The 14,906-nt window shown below is 35.6% G+C and overlaps 1 protein-coding gene across 1 annotated transcript in view; it reads left to right on the top strand.

Annotated features, from left to right (window-relative positions):
* The window catches only part of LOC118985052 (putative selection and upkeep of intraepithelial T-cells protein 1 homolog), a 39,293-nt gene extending 27,680 nt beyond the window's left edge, over nucleotides 1-11,613 (top strand). Inside the window, exons 6-8 of the mRNA XM_037043356.1 lie at nucleotides 4,949-5,053; nucleotides 9,119-9,241; nucleotides 11,440-11,613. Coding sequence (XP_036899251.1) covers nucleotides 4,949-5,053; nucleotides 9,119-9,241; nucleotides 11,440-11,450 — 239 coding nt within the window. The 3' untranslated portion in view covers nucleotides 11,451-11,613. The remainder of the gene's footprint in view (nucleotides 1-4,948; nucleotides 5,054-9,118; nucleotides 9,242-11,439) is intronic.
* The last annotated feature ends 3,293 nt before the right edge of the window (nucleotides 11,614-14,906 follow it).

The following is a 14,906-nucleotide window of genomic DNA, read 5'->3' as shown; positions in this document are numbered from 1 at the left end:
CATTGGTCCTCCTGAATCTCCTCTCAATTCTCTTTTGCTCTTCCTATGAAACTATCTTAAATATATTTTCTTTCTTTGCCATCAGAGGTAGGAAATGAAGCCTCAACTTCAGGAAACTGAGAGCAGAGGGCAGTGTAGGTATCAGATACCCTTGAAAACTTCATAAGTATTTGACTTTAGGAACTTCAAACCATGCAATATAAATAACTGAAGTGACAGATTATGATGTCAAATACTTGGCATATAAAATATTTCCTGGAAAAAAAAGAGCTGTCATACATCCTAGACTCTTCTGGATGGAGGAAGAGGAGAGTTGGGAGATTTACAGCTCAAAAAGACAAAACACCTTTTGAGAACTCTCATGAAAGTAAGATTTATGTATGATTCAGGAAACATAAGTCTAAAAAAGAACAGAAAATTCAACTTGCTCAGCCCTCTACCCAATTTAAAAAGACCTCTATAACTTTGAGTTATTATACTTACCATATGTATTAACATATGTGATACATGATTTCTAGTAAATATCTTACTAACTTATCTAAACCATCCTATATGGTACATTGTATTTATTTTCAACATTTTTTCAAATGAAGAAATTAAGATTAGAATTTTGAGGTACACTGTTCAAGCTCAAACAACTTATAATGGTAGAGCCAGAATTGGAACCTAGATGTTTCAGATGCCTAACACTTTGCACCAACCATCATGCTCTTCTTCCTGTTGTTTGGATATAAGACCATCCTTGCATTCTTGCTGATGCAAAGGTCACTAACTCATTGGACAGTTTGACTTATTCATTCATTTATTCAACAAATTTATATTGAACATCTCTTAGATACCAGTCACTGTTCTAGATATTGGCAATGCACTAATGGGGGAGGGAGCCAAGAGCCTTTGCCTTCATAGGTCTTATTTCTAGTATAACAGGAGAAAATTCTTCCTTTTGGAACTCTCTTGTTAGTAATTGCTGGTATTTTTTTTTTTTTTTTTACTTAACAAACATACAGTAGTTTTTTTCTCTGACTTATTTTTGACTTTAAAAAGTTTTCCATTTTTTAATTACTGTTAACATACAGTATTACATTACTTTCAGATGTACAAGCCAATGATTAGACATTATAAACTTACTAAGCAGTCACCCCAATAAATCTAGTACTCATCTGATACCAAACATAGTTATTATAATATTATGAACTCTATTTCATATGTAACTACTAATTTGTACTTCCTAATCCCTTCATCCTTTTAACCCCCCAAACCTCCCTCTGACCTGGCAACCATCGAAGCATTTTCTTTATCTATGATTCTATTTCTGTGCAGCTTATTTATTTGTTTCTTAGATCTATTTTGTCTGGTATAAGTATTGCTACCCCAGCTTTTGTTTATTTGTTTTTTTTCCATTTCCATGAAATATCTTTTCCACCCCTTTTCTTTGAGTCTCTGTGTTTTTCTATCTGAGGTTAGTCTCTTATAGGCAGCATATGTAAGGATCTTGTTTTTTTATCCATTCAACTTCCATAAGTCTTTTAGTTGGAATATTTAATCCATTTGCATTTAGAATAGTTGTTGATAGATGTGCATTTATTGACATTTTATTATTCATATTTCTTATTTTTTCTTATTTTTTTACCATTTTACATAATTAATATTGGTTTGGTGGTGATGAACTCCTTCAGGTTTTTCTTATCTAGAAAGTTTTTTATCTGTTCTTTGATTCTAAATGATAGTTTTGCTAGATAGAGTAATCTTAGTTGTAGGACCTTGGTTTTCATCACTTTGAATATGTCTTGCCAATCCCTTCTGCCTACAAAGTTTCTATTGAGAACTGCTTTTTTCTTGCTGATTTTAAGATTCTCTTTGACTTCAATGTTTGCATTTTAATTATGATGTGTTTTGGTGTGGGCCTCTTTGGGTTCATCTTGCTTGGAACTTTCTGCTTTTCCTGGATTTGTATGTCTATATCCATAACCATATTAGGGAAATTTTCTGTCATTATTTCTTCACATAGGTTTTATTTATTGATATTCTTTTTTCTTTTATCTCTTCTGATAGTGTTTTCTGCTTTCTTGTCTTCCAAACCTCTGATTTGATCCTGTGTTTTATCAACTCCATTGTTGATTCCTTGTAATGTATTCTTCATTTAAATTAGTGTATTCCTCATTTCTGACTAGATCTTTTTTATGTTTGTAATCTCCATTTTTATGTTTCCTATATCTTTGTTGAAGTCCTTACTAAGTTCATCTACTCTTTCCCTAGGTTCCTTGAGCATTCTTATAACCAGCATTTTAACTCTGCATCTAGTAAATTGTTTGTCTCCATTTTTTTAAGTCTTTTTCTGGAATTTGTTCTGTTCTTTCATTTAGGGCACATTTCATTGTCTCTTCATTTTGGCAGCCTCCTTATGTTTGTTTCTATGTATTAGATAGAGCTGCTACATCTCCTGAGCTTGGTAGAGAGGTCTTATATAGCAAGTGTCCTGTAAGGTACAGTGGCACAGCCTCCCCATCACCTAAACTGGGCACTTCAGGGGTACCCCTTCACCCCTCCACCCACTGGACTGTATAAACCCTCTTATTGTAGTTGAGCCTTAATTACTCTTAGCATGTCAGTGGGAGAGATTTTCCCCCAGGCCATTTTTCTATAAGGATTAACTGTGACCACAATGTCAGATTAGCTGTGCAAAGGCCAACCCCACAGAGGAGAACTCACTTAAGCAGGTCTCTGGTGCCTGTGGAATTTACCCCTTGAGCATGTCCTTAGTGGAGGTGGTTTGATATGGTCTGAAGATTTCTACCAAATGTACTCTTTCTGGGGTCTCCCAGGAGGTACAGGCCAAGGACAGTTGCCACCTGTGCCCTGCCCAGGACCACCTGGTTTGAACTACAGAGAGATTTGCAGATGGCTGCTATTTGTTCTGGGTTTGCAGGTGCTGATATGAGGTCATGCTGTGAACCAAAGGCCAGCTAGTGCTAGTGCTGGGCATGGTGCCCCTTAGTGAGAAGTACATGGCATGCCAAAGCCAGATGCTGCATGTTTGAGAGTTTTTAGTAAAGTCTGAACTATGAGCCAAGATAAGCCACTTGTAGGGAAAAGCTGCTAGGGTGAAGCAGAGTCTCAGGTAATCAACATGGTGGATAAACAGTGTGAGACAGGTCGATGAAGATTCAGATATGGTACGCAGCTGCCTGATCTGTGAAGGGAGGTCCCAGAAAAGGAACCATGGGATCGGCCAGCACTCCAGCTGGGAAAAAGTTACCTTTCCATCTCTGATCAGGTTGCCAGACAACTCAGTTTCTTTCTGTATGTGTCTTGTGCCCCAGTGCTGGAACTCAAAGTGAGTGAGTCTAAATAAGTCTCTGTGTGGGCCCTTTACGAGAAATGCCTGGGACTCCACAAGCCCTCCTTTTCATTCAGCCTCAGTACCCGATGGCTTTTCAGCCACAAGTTATGGGGACTTCTCTTGCTGGCATTGAAACCTTGGGATTGGGGCTGGTGTGGGGTGGGATCCTTTGTTCCTCATGGGGGACCTCTGCAGCTGAGATACCCCTCCAAATATTCATCCACCACATGTGAGTATGGGACCAGACACTTCTGTGTTTCTGCTCCCCCTACCACTCTCTGTGTGGCTTCTTCTTAATACCCTTAGTTGTAGGATTTCTATTCAGCTAGTTTTCAGGTGGTCTGAATGATGGCTGTCCTGTAGTTTAGTTGTCATTTTGATGTGTTTGTGAGAGGATTTGGGTACTGCAGTTACCTACACTACCATCTGACTGGAATCTTTTCTACCTAACTTATTTTGCTTAGCATAATACTCTCTAGATACATCCATGTGGAAACTAAAAACAAAATAAATGAATAAACAAAACAAAACAGAAACAAACTCATAGATATGGAAAACACACTGATGGTTACCAGATGGAAGAAGATGGGGAAATGGGGGAACAAGGAACTAAATAGTACAAATTGCCAATTACAAAACAGTCATGGGATGTAAAGAACAGCATAGGAAATACAGTCATTTTTGACTATATTAGTTATAGGATTTATTTTTATTATAATATTTATGGCTCCAGATAGGCATTAGACTTACTGTGGTAATCACTTTGTAAGGTATGTAAATGTCTAATCGCTATGCTGTACACCCAAAACTACTATAATACTGTATGGCAACTGTAATTTAAAAATAAAAACAAACAAATAAAGAAAACAAAGAGCAAAAATAGAACAGAAACAAAACCCATGTTCCTTTCTACATCTTCCTCATCTAAACCAACTATTCATAGTTATTTTCCTCACATTACATGAATTATCCAACAATCTTGTGATTTTCCTCTAGGAAGGTTACGAATCAGCAAATGAATTTTTTCCTTAATTTAGCTAACGCAGGAAATCATGGTTTAATAAGAAGAGCTGTCCAGCCTTGAAAAGATCTTTCTCACATTACAGTATGCTCCCTAGAAAGTAAGTGTTCAAGCAAAGATTGTATGAATAGCAGAAATGCTGTAGAGAAGAGTATTGTGTTATAACGTAAGGCCTTTAAAATTCTTCGCTTCCAAGGCACTTTTGTTCTCTTAGCTAGGTTAGAGTTTCCAAAAACTATCACTTTGTTGGCCCTATAAAATTTAAACCCTTAAATACTCACAAATTATAGTGACCAGAAACCTACTCTTTCAAGATCTTATGTCCTGATTACATGCTATACAATGTGGGCAGAAGTAGTAGGAAGAGATCGTTCTCCCTGACCCTGCTCTATCATCAGCCTGAATGACTGTGAGCCCTGATCCCTGACTGTGTGTTCACCTACAAACCTGCTTTTTGTGCCTGAGCTCAGACATATGTTGAATAGCTCTGGGTAAACATGGCAACGAGACCTTAAAAAAAGTTCCCTGCCACCGGCATGTTTGTTGTTATTCCAATATAACCCTAAAGTTTTCTTTCTATTTTTCAGTTGTACAAGATAAACATCCCATTGTTTTTGAAATTGTGTTTGAGTGTTTACCATTCCTGATGCATGCTAGCATCCTTCCTGTCTACTGGCAATTATGGAATAGAGGTAAGTAGAACTCAAAAAATGGGTTTTTCAGGTCATCTCTTCTCTGGTTGGCACCCTCTTTACTAGGAGGTAATTAAATAAATCTGGGTGACTTTTGTAGCAGCAACAGATAAAAAAAGTCAGAGTTTAGGTGACATATCAGAGTGTTCAGACTCTTTTTTCTGAACTGATAGAGGTCCAGAGTTTTAGGCTCTACAGATAGCTGTATATCTGCCATTAGTACTTAGGTTGATAGCTGCTTGTTCACCAAGGGAAAAAATATTTCTTCAGGTATCATGAATATTCAAATTCATTCAGAATTATCAAGTCCAGACACTCATTTACAAAACACTATTAATGATGTCACTAACCTATAAGTTGCCTTCAAAGCTGTGATTCAAAAATATTTTTGAATTATAGATCTTCTTTGAAAATTCAATGAAGAAATCCAAAAGCATAATTTTACTTATTTTATTTTCTATTCCATTTCAATGCTATTGAAAGCTATCATTTTACCCTCTTGACCATACATTTAGATGCCATTTAGAAGTGTGATTATACTATACCATGTACCTTATTATGATAGTCTCTGAAAATGTAGCAATACCTTCTATTTATTTGCAGCCACTGAGAAGTATTTATATAGGACAAGGACTAAGTAACCAAAAGGACCACTTTATTATTTTTTAGGGCTTTTTCAAATCTACATGTATTTCTAAATTGGCTCCAGACAAAACCCATTACCTATATTTGAACCTCCAGTTACAAAACCAAGATTCGCATCTTCAGGATTATCTAGAAAGTAGTAAGAATAAGTAAGAATGTATAAAATGAAATTCTTTTTCCAAAAGTATGGAGAAGACTGAATACAATAAACGACTCTCTGAAATCAACATACGTGCTGCAAAATCTATCTATCTATCTATCTATCTATCTATCTATCTATCTATGTATCATCTATCTACCATCAATATATATCCATCTACCAACCATTATTTTCAAGTTATTTTTGAGCTACTGAGAAGCATTGCTAAAGAAAAATCTTCAGACAGAGGAAAATAATACCAGAAGGAAATGAGACTTTAGGAATTAAGGAAAAGTAAGAGAAATGGTAAACATCTCACTAAATCTATTAGAATAGTCTTCTCCTCTTAAGTTCTTAAAACCCCCCAGTGGGCCATTTCTCTTCATGTTGTTCTATCACATGGCCCTAGACATGGGACAGACATAGGAAAAGGACAGCAAAGTGGGTGTCTTAGTGCATTCAGGGTGCTATAACAAAAGCCACAGATTGTATAGCACACAAACAACAGAATTGACTCAATTATGACAAGAGATGAAATGACTGAAATTATAAAAAGGAAAAAGAAATTATTAAAAATACACAATAAAATGAAAATGAAAGANTTTTTCCAAAAGTATGGAGAAGACTGAATACAATAAACGACTCTCTGAAATCAACATAGGTGCTGCAAAATCTATCTATCTATCTATCTATCTATCTATCTATCTATGTATCATCTATCTACCATCAATATATATCTATCTACCAACCATTATTTTCAAGTTATTTTTGAGCTACTGAGAAGCATTGCTAAAGAAAAATCTTCAGACAGAGGAAAATAATACCAGAAGGAAACGAGACTTTAGGAATTAAGGAAAAGTAAGAGAAATGGTAAACATCTCACTAAATCTATTAGAATAGTCTTCTCCTCTTAAGTTCTTAAAACCCCCCAGTGGGCCATTTCTCTTCATGTTGTTCTATCACATGGCCCTAGACATGGGACAGACATAGGAAAAGGATAGCAAAGTGGGTGTCTTAGTGCATTCAGGGTGCTATAACAAAAGTCACAGATTGTATAGCACACAAACAACAGAATTGACTCAATTATGACAAGAGATGAAATGACTGAAATTATAAAAAGGAAAAAGAAATTATTAAAAATACACAATAAAATGAAAATGAAAGAAGAATGGATATATTTAGATAGAACAGAAAGATCAAGTAAGAACAAAATAATTTTAGAGAATTGAAACATCAGTAAGCAAAGGGGATAAATGATCTATTGAATATTAAATACAATTATTTTCAGACAGAATCAATTAAAAATTAAAATCTAATTATGTGTTTTGGGCAAGAGGAACATTGAAGCATAAGTATAACTTATTGAGTGTAAAATAAATGAATATTTTACATACTCTCAGAAAAATTTTTAAAGTATCTTGAAATACCTTAATAATGTTTAGTTCCATGGAGTTACATATTATGGTCATTGGAGATTTTAACTCTATGTTATGGAAGCTTCACAGGAGGTTATTATAATGATTGTTTTATATAGCATTATTTATTTATACTTATCTATATATTTATAATTTAAAAATTTTTTCCTTTCTGGAATGTCAGACTTTTTCAAATGCGCTATATGTTTAATGTTACTTTTTTAAAAAATTATTTTCTGCCCTACAGATATTTTCTAGCTGTCTCTTTTAGTTTTTGAAACATGTATAGGTATTTATAAGATTCTGTCTCATATTTTAAATACCTAAAATTGTTTATTAACTGTTTCTGACTTCTGCTTATTGTTGTCTTTGTAGTTCTAATCTTTATTTTTTTAAGTACTTTTCAAAATTTTTTATTTGTTTATCTTTAGAGAAGAGGGGAAGGAGAGAAATATCAATGTATGGTTGTGTCTTGTGAGTCCCCTGCTGGGAACTGGCCTGCATCCCAGGCATGTGCCCTGACTGGGAATCGAACCACAATCACGTGGTTCGCAGACCCACACTCAATCCACTGAGCTACACCAGCCAGGGCTACTTTTCTTCTTTTTATTGTTGTTCATATACAATTGCCTCTATTTTCCTGCCACCTCTCCTGCCTGCCCCCTCCCCCACCCCCTCCTTGAATCCTACCTCCTTTGGCTTTGTCCATGGGTCCTTTATACATGTTCCTTGATGACCCTTCCCTTTTCCCCCCCATTATCCTTCCCCCCCTCTGGTTACTGTCTGTTCTTTATTTCAATGTCTCTGGTTATACTTTGCTTGCTTGTTGGTTTTGTTGATTAGGTTCCACTTGCAGGTGAGAACATGTGGTATTTGTCTTTCACTGCCTGGCTTATTTCACTTAGCATAATGCTTTCCGGTTCTGTTTATGCTGTCTTGAAGGGTAGGAGCTCCTTCTTTCTTTCTGCTGCATAGCTCTAATTCTCTTAATAGATATTTAATCAGAGGCTACCATGTGCCAGGTCCATTTCTGAATGAAAGGTATTTAACAACAAACAAAAAAAAATAAAATGTCATTACCTTCTGGAGCTTACATTTTAGTGAGAATGTTTTACATTAATGAAATGAAAACTACTGTCTCTAAATTCTATATTGGTCCTTCTGGGGTCTCATCACAATGACAGCACTTTAAAGATTTGAATTTAGTAATCAGTTTGTCCATTTGTTACTTAAGTGGATTGAATCTGAGCTCCTTTAATATCATGATAATATCCAGTACACACTGCATATTCAAATTTTGTTCTCTTCCACTGAGCTGCAATTACAAACAATGCTGTTTTATCTAGAGGCTCAGAGGTCCAATTTCTTTTTTTTTTCTATGACACTTCTAGAACATTTTGCCTGTACAGCTCCTAACCAAGGGTATGAGAGTGAATGAAAATGTGCTCTCAGTTGCCTATGGATACATGAGTAGATGACTCACGGTTCTCACACTCATGGCTCAACCCAAATTCCATGCACCTCTGGCTCATGTAAACTACCAAGTCTTACCTAGTCATAAACCTGAGTTGCTTTCCAAAGTAGGCCCAGAATAAAAACAAAACAAGGAAATGAGGGCTAGAAGGCAGATTTCCCTTTGTCAGTCCTCCCTTTACCCCTTGTTCATTGGGATACGTCTCCTTTATTTTTGCATCTTTTCTGGGGTGAGGGAAGGTGGGAAGTGGACAAGTGGAGGAAAAACTAGGACATCTGTAATAGTGTAAACAAACATAAAAATAAAGTTAATAATAAAGAATTAAAATGTATTTTTATACATATATATATATATATATATATATATATATATAATTTCCCTCTCTTTTCCAGTCTCTGTTTTGGATGGCTTAGCCCCATTCTATAGTACTTGGATGAAGGAAATGTTTGTGATCCTGACTACACTGACCATATTTTTCACCATACTCATTTTTTCCCTATTTTATACCCTGAAAGGTAAGTGAGATAACAAGGGTAGGAATTCTAATGGTGTTATCACCCAAACCTCCTCCTAAATCCATTGTATCTGAAATTTCTATTATAGGGTCAAATAAGCTCTGGAAAATATGGCATCTTGGGTTACCCACATTTTTCTTCTCCATCAGCAAGCATAACAAGGACATTTCAGGATTTATCTCATGCCTTGCTATATCGTCATTGCACTAAATTCCGAAATCTTTCTTCACTGATAAAAGAACGCAAATATGGGAATAGAGGCTTTACTACTTACATTAAAGACTCAATGGCACCAGAGAAAGACCTCGTCCCAACCATGCCCAACTGTTGACTAGTACTTAATTGTTGAAAGTTTGCTGCAGATTCACAAGAAAGATTCCCTTTGCCATTTCAATTGCATTTTTCCTTCAAATAAATCTTGTAATATGGTAACAAAGGTACATATATAGGGTGGGGTACCATCCTATTTATATCATGAATAACTCCCATGTAAGAATCAATATGAGCAACAAGAAAGAGCAGATACAATAGCATAAGAGCTAGAACAATAAATGCTGACTTATTTTATACTTTCTGAATGCTGTGACTCTAAACCCTAATTAATAATCATTGTACTTGTCTGGGACTAATAAATCAATGTAGTCCATTTAAGGACATGGGGTTACATGGTGCGAAAGAATGGAGACTACATCTAAGCTTCATACTCTGCTTTCTAGGCCTATGAATACAATTTTTAAAGAAAATTCCACTTAATGAAACTTTACTTGTTTTGCTTAAAGTTTGATATTTCGTTCCAGAGATGTTTTCCTACCACATGGATCATAGATACCTAAGTTTTTGTCCTTTTTGGTGAGCATTTACTTCCACTCTAAATATTTGGAATAACAAAAGGTAAAAATCTGTGGGCAGAGTTACAGAATCTGAATTCTTGCATGTCATTATTTACCATCTACTTATAACACCAACAATATTCCCCCAAAATTATGACTCTAGACACGAGCAAGGAAATTACCACCTCTTAGCATTAAAAACTTTCTCCAAAAAAAGTCAACTTCAATAAGTGAAGACTGGTCTTACTGCTATTTATATGTAAGTTATGCTTCAGTTCATAAACTGAAATGCTACCAAATAACTTAGATCAGTAAGTCCAGCAAAGACTCACCCTATTGACTTGACCATTCTCATTATGAAAGAAGGATTATCCAAAGAGGGCAAGCTATCAGAAAGAAAATCTGAACAAGGGAATGAAAGGTCGGACCAATGTGTGATTGCCCCAAGAGAGGTTTATACTTAGGCTCTGCTTCTAGCCAGAGACAATTATAAAGGCACAAGTACAGGGACATGTAGTGTAGCATCCAAACATTGAGCAATTTCTACGTAATAGTTGCATGCCAACAGGAAAGAGCAAAATAACAGCATAACATCCAAAGAAGGGCTGTACTCATTCCAATAAAGGCTATTAGACAGGGGTTTTCCTTCTGTCTGAAAAAGAATCAAATTACAAATTGGTCATAATTTGGCGGTGTCCAAGTATCCACTAATGCCCTAAGCCCTTGAATCAGGGGTTTTCTTTTTTGAGAGGGGCCAAAGTGTGTGTCTTGTCTTGGCTTGTTTCTAAGTCAAGCAATTGCACAGGTACAGGCTTCCTTTTCTTGGACTGATTGCCCAATAAATGAGTCATAGCTGGGATATCTGAGTTAACATTCTACTTCTAAACCATATTATTTAACTTCCTGAACAGATACATTCTAAATACCCCAGTGTGAATTTGAACCATTTCTGTTTTGGGACAGACTCCAGCCCCCTTTTCTACATGGTATACCCCACACTTATTTTAGGCAGTTCTCAAATGTTGTGGCTTGCCTGGTATTTAAGCCAATATCCTTACTTCTGTATATGGTCCTCTTCGCCCAACCAAAGCTTCTTAAATGACACATGTAATTTACAAAAAAGTGATTGTTGATACTAGTTTCTGCTCTAGAATTTGACTCTACAAAACATTATTATCAAAGGCTTTTTTCTTTCCCCAATTTTGTTTTGTCCAGAAAATGTAAAGTTTGAGCTCAACCTTCAATGTCCTGTGAATGTCAGTGAGCACCATCCTGGCCTCTGCTGTACACTCCCACCATATCTTAACTTTAATTAGACTCATACCTTCCATATACCTTCTGTAAGAACACTCACTGCTTTCTTCACAGATTATCAATAATTATGGATATCCAACTACGTGCCTGAAACAGAGGACACTTGAGGACAGTGAAATAGTGATATAAAACTTTGAGGAAAAGGCAATTTGGACCAAGAATCTGGACTTTTGTGCAGAGCCAAATAATTACCAATGTGTAAGAGCAAAATAAAACTATTTATAGATATTTTGTAGTCTTTGAGTATATTTATTACATATGTGTCTTCATTGAAAATTTACGTGAGAAATTACCTAAGCTAAGTGCAATTGCACCATAATTAAGATCATAAGCAAGGGGAATATCTATATGTAGAAAAAATGATAAGCAAAGAAGCAAATAAATGTACCATAAGATCTAAATATTTTCCTGCAATAAGCCCTATGTACCATAGTCAGATATAAAAACGGACTAAAATCAATGATTTTCAAACCAAGAGTCAAAGTGGATAAAATTACAAAATAGAGGATGTTTGAGTTTTCACAACATATGCTGTGATGGTTAATTTTATGCATCAACTTGACTCAGCTAAAGGATGCTCAGATAATTAGTAAACCATTATGCCTGGGTGTGTCTCTTGAGTGTGTAACTGGAAGGAATGGGCATTTGAATCAGTAGACTGATTGAAACAGACGGCTCTCATGTGGACAGGTGTCATCTAACTCACTGAGGGCCCACATTAAACAAAAAGGTGGAGAAAGAGAAAATTCTTTTTTTCTTTTTGGATTGGGATGTCCATCTTCTCCTGTCCTTGCACATTAGAGCTCATGGGTCTCAAACCATTGGTCTTGGACTGGGAGCTACACCATTGGCTCTCCTTTTCCTCAGGCCTTCTGATTTGCACTCAGCTGCACCACCTGCTCTCTTGGTTCTCCAGCTTGAAAATGGCAGATTGTGAGATTTATTGTTCTCTAAAACCCCATGAGCCAGTTTCTAGAATGAATTTTTGTCTCTATCTATCTATCTACCTATCTATCTATCTATATCATCTATCTATTCTATTATATTGGGAAGGCAGTTCCAGTGTAAAGCCATGGGAAAATAAATACTGGGAAAGTAATAGCTCTATGCCTACATTATATTAGTAATTTTTACAGAAAACATAATTGCTTCTACATAATACTAATAGATGTCAGTGTTTTCAATTTTAGCCATTCCGGTTGGTGTGCAGTGCTATCATACTTGGGTCTTAATTTGAATTTCTTTGAATATATTATAAACGAATCTAAAGTATAGTGAAAAGCAATACATTTAGACATGATGCACTTGTCTTCCTCAGTGCAAAAGAATCCCAGACAATGTGTAAGTATCTACATGAGATTTAACAGAGTGAACTATCATACCTTAATCCAAAATGTCAGAAAAGGAAAGTTTGATGTGAACCTAATATCTCAGAGAAAGATTTTTGGAGAATGTGAGATTTAAGTTGGACTTCTAAGACAGTCAATATTTTTAGCTGAGAAAATAAGAGTAAATAAATCAGGGTGACACTAAATAAAGCTAAGAAATAGAATTTTTGTAAGAATGGCTTTTTTTAAAGCAGCTTCTCTCCTAAGTTCTTATTAATTTAAAAAAATCTTCTGTGAGATCTGTATAGCTGGATCAGAACTAGGAATACCTAATGTATAGTACACTGAATGACAGAGTTAAATCTGTTGTGGAGTTTGAAGTGCTGACTTAGCATAATTCAATAGAATTAATTTTATTATAAGAACAGACAAGAGAACTTGCATGTGGTCTCTCTCCACCCACCTTCTCCTTCTCTCTCTTTCTCTCTCTCTTTCCACAAAGAAGAGGTCATGCAAGCACACAGCACGATAGTGGTTACCTACAAGCCAGGGAGAGAGGCCTCAACACAGTGACCATGTTGTCACCCTGATCTTGGACCTTTGGCTTCCAGAGCTGTGAGAAAATAAATGTCTGTTTTTTAAGTTACCTAGTCTATGGTATTTTGTTATGGCCTTCCAAGCTAGTTGATACATTTCTTCTATAAAACAATGAGTAAACTTGGAGAAATATGTCAGAAATAAACTTTTTTCAGGACTCTGGAAACTAACTAAAAGTTTGCAACAACCAAGGAACAATAATTAGAAAAAAAAGAGTCTAATTTAGGTAAGAATAGTTAGCTTTTCAACATTTTAACTTAACCTCTTATTTTCTCTTTCTCAGCTCAGTGGTTACCTTGCAAATAACAGCCTATAGTCTCTGTGAATATTCAAAGAGGGAGTAAAATGGACCTCATTAGTAAAGATACATATAGGTTAGAATCCACCATGAGCTAGAACCTCACAAAGATGGAGTAAAATCCATATCTATTCTTATTGTTTCTGACTACTTCAGGACTATTGCTTCTGACCTTGTTGAGGAAACTATGAATTCAGGGCCCTTCATCACAGAGTTAACACACTCATTTGGCTTAGGAGTCAGAGAAGTTGAAGGAGAATTCATGGGAAAGTAGAGCAATTCCAGGTCTATCTGCACATTTTCCTTGTGACTCACTGAATCTGGAAACAAAAGAAAGGGAATTCTGGAAAGTATAATTCAGTCTAGACAAGTTGAATAAATATAAAGCTATCACAAGGTCCTTAAATCAAATTTTTCGTATCTGAGAAAGGACAAAATCACCTGAATATAAACTAAGAGAAAAAAATAGACAATAGAAACAGACCTAACAGTAGTCCCACAGTTGGCTGAGACAGTAAAAGTAGCTGATAAGTTTAAAATAACTATAATTGATTTGCTCAAGGATGTAGAGGAAGAGTTACATAGCATTCCCCTAGAAGTGGAGTCTAAGAAAAATACTTGGGATTTCTAGAAGGAGAAAATAAAACTTCTGAAATAAAGAAAGGCTCATTAAAAGAGCTTAGCAGCATATTAGGCAGGGAGAACACAGGATTTGTGAACTGGGAGACTCTATAACTATAAATATCCAAACTGAAGAACAGAAAGAAGAAAGAATAGACTATAAAGAAAAAAGCATAGGGAGATAAGAGATATACTGAAAAGATCTAACATACATGTAATTAGACATCCAAAAGAAAGACAGCATAATGCAGAAGTAATACTTGAAGAAATAATGGTTGGAATTTTATTTTTAAATTCATGTATTCAAAGAGGAATGTGAAACTCAAGCAAGATAAATGTAAATTTATAAACAGATCATGAAAACCAAATTGAAGCAAAAATATGTAAAGCAATTTACTAAAGACATATTGTCTTCACATAAGTAATAATAAAACAGATCACTGACATTGCAACATATAATACGATACAAAAGGTGCAAAACAAAACAAAAAAACTATTGAACACTTTGGGAGGAAATAAGTTCCAATTAAGACTTATTTAGGTGACAGTGTCCTTAAAAATGTAGGTTAAATAGAGATGATTATATCACCATCGGAGAAAGGTGAGTCACAGGAGGATACAGTGAAAAGACAGCTGCCTATGAACTAGGAAGTGGGCCCTCAGCAGACATTTAACCC

The sequence above is a fragment of the Sturnira hondurensis genome, unplaced genomic scaffold, assembly GCF_014824575.4.
Source record: "Sturnira hondurensis isolate 20B ecotype Veracruz unplaced genomic scaffold, ASM1482457v3 Scaffold0004068, whole genome shotgun sequence".
In the NCBI taxonomy this organism is placed as follows: Eukaryota; Metazoa; Chordata; class Mammalia; order Chiroptera; family Phyllostomidae; genus Sturnira; species Sturnira hondurensis.
This window is presented reverse-complemented; position numbering and strand designations above follow the sequence as displayed.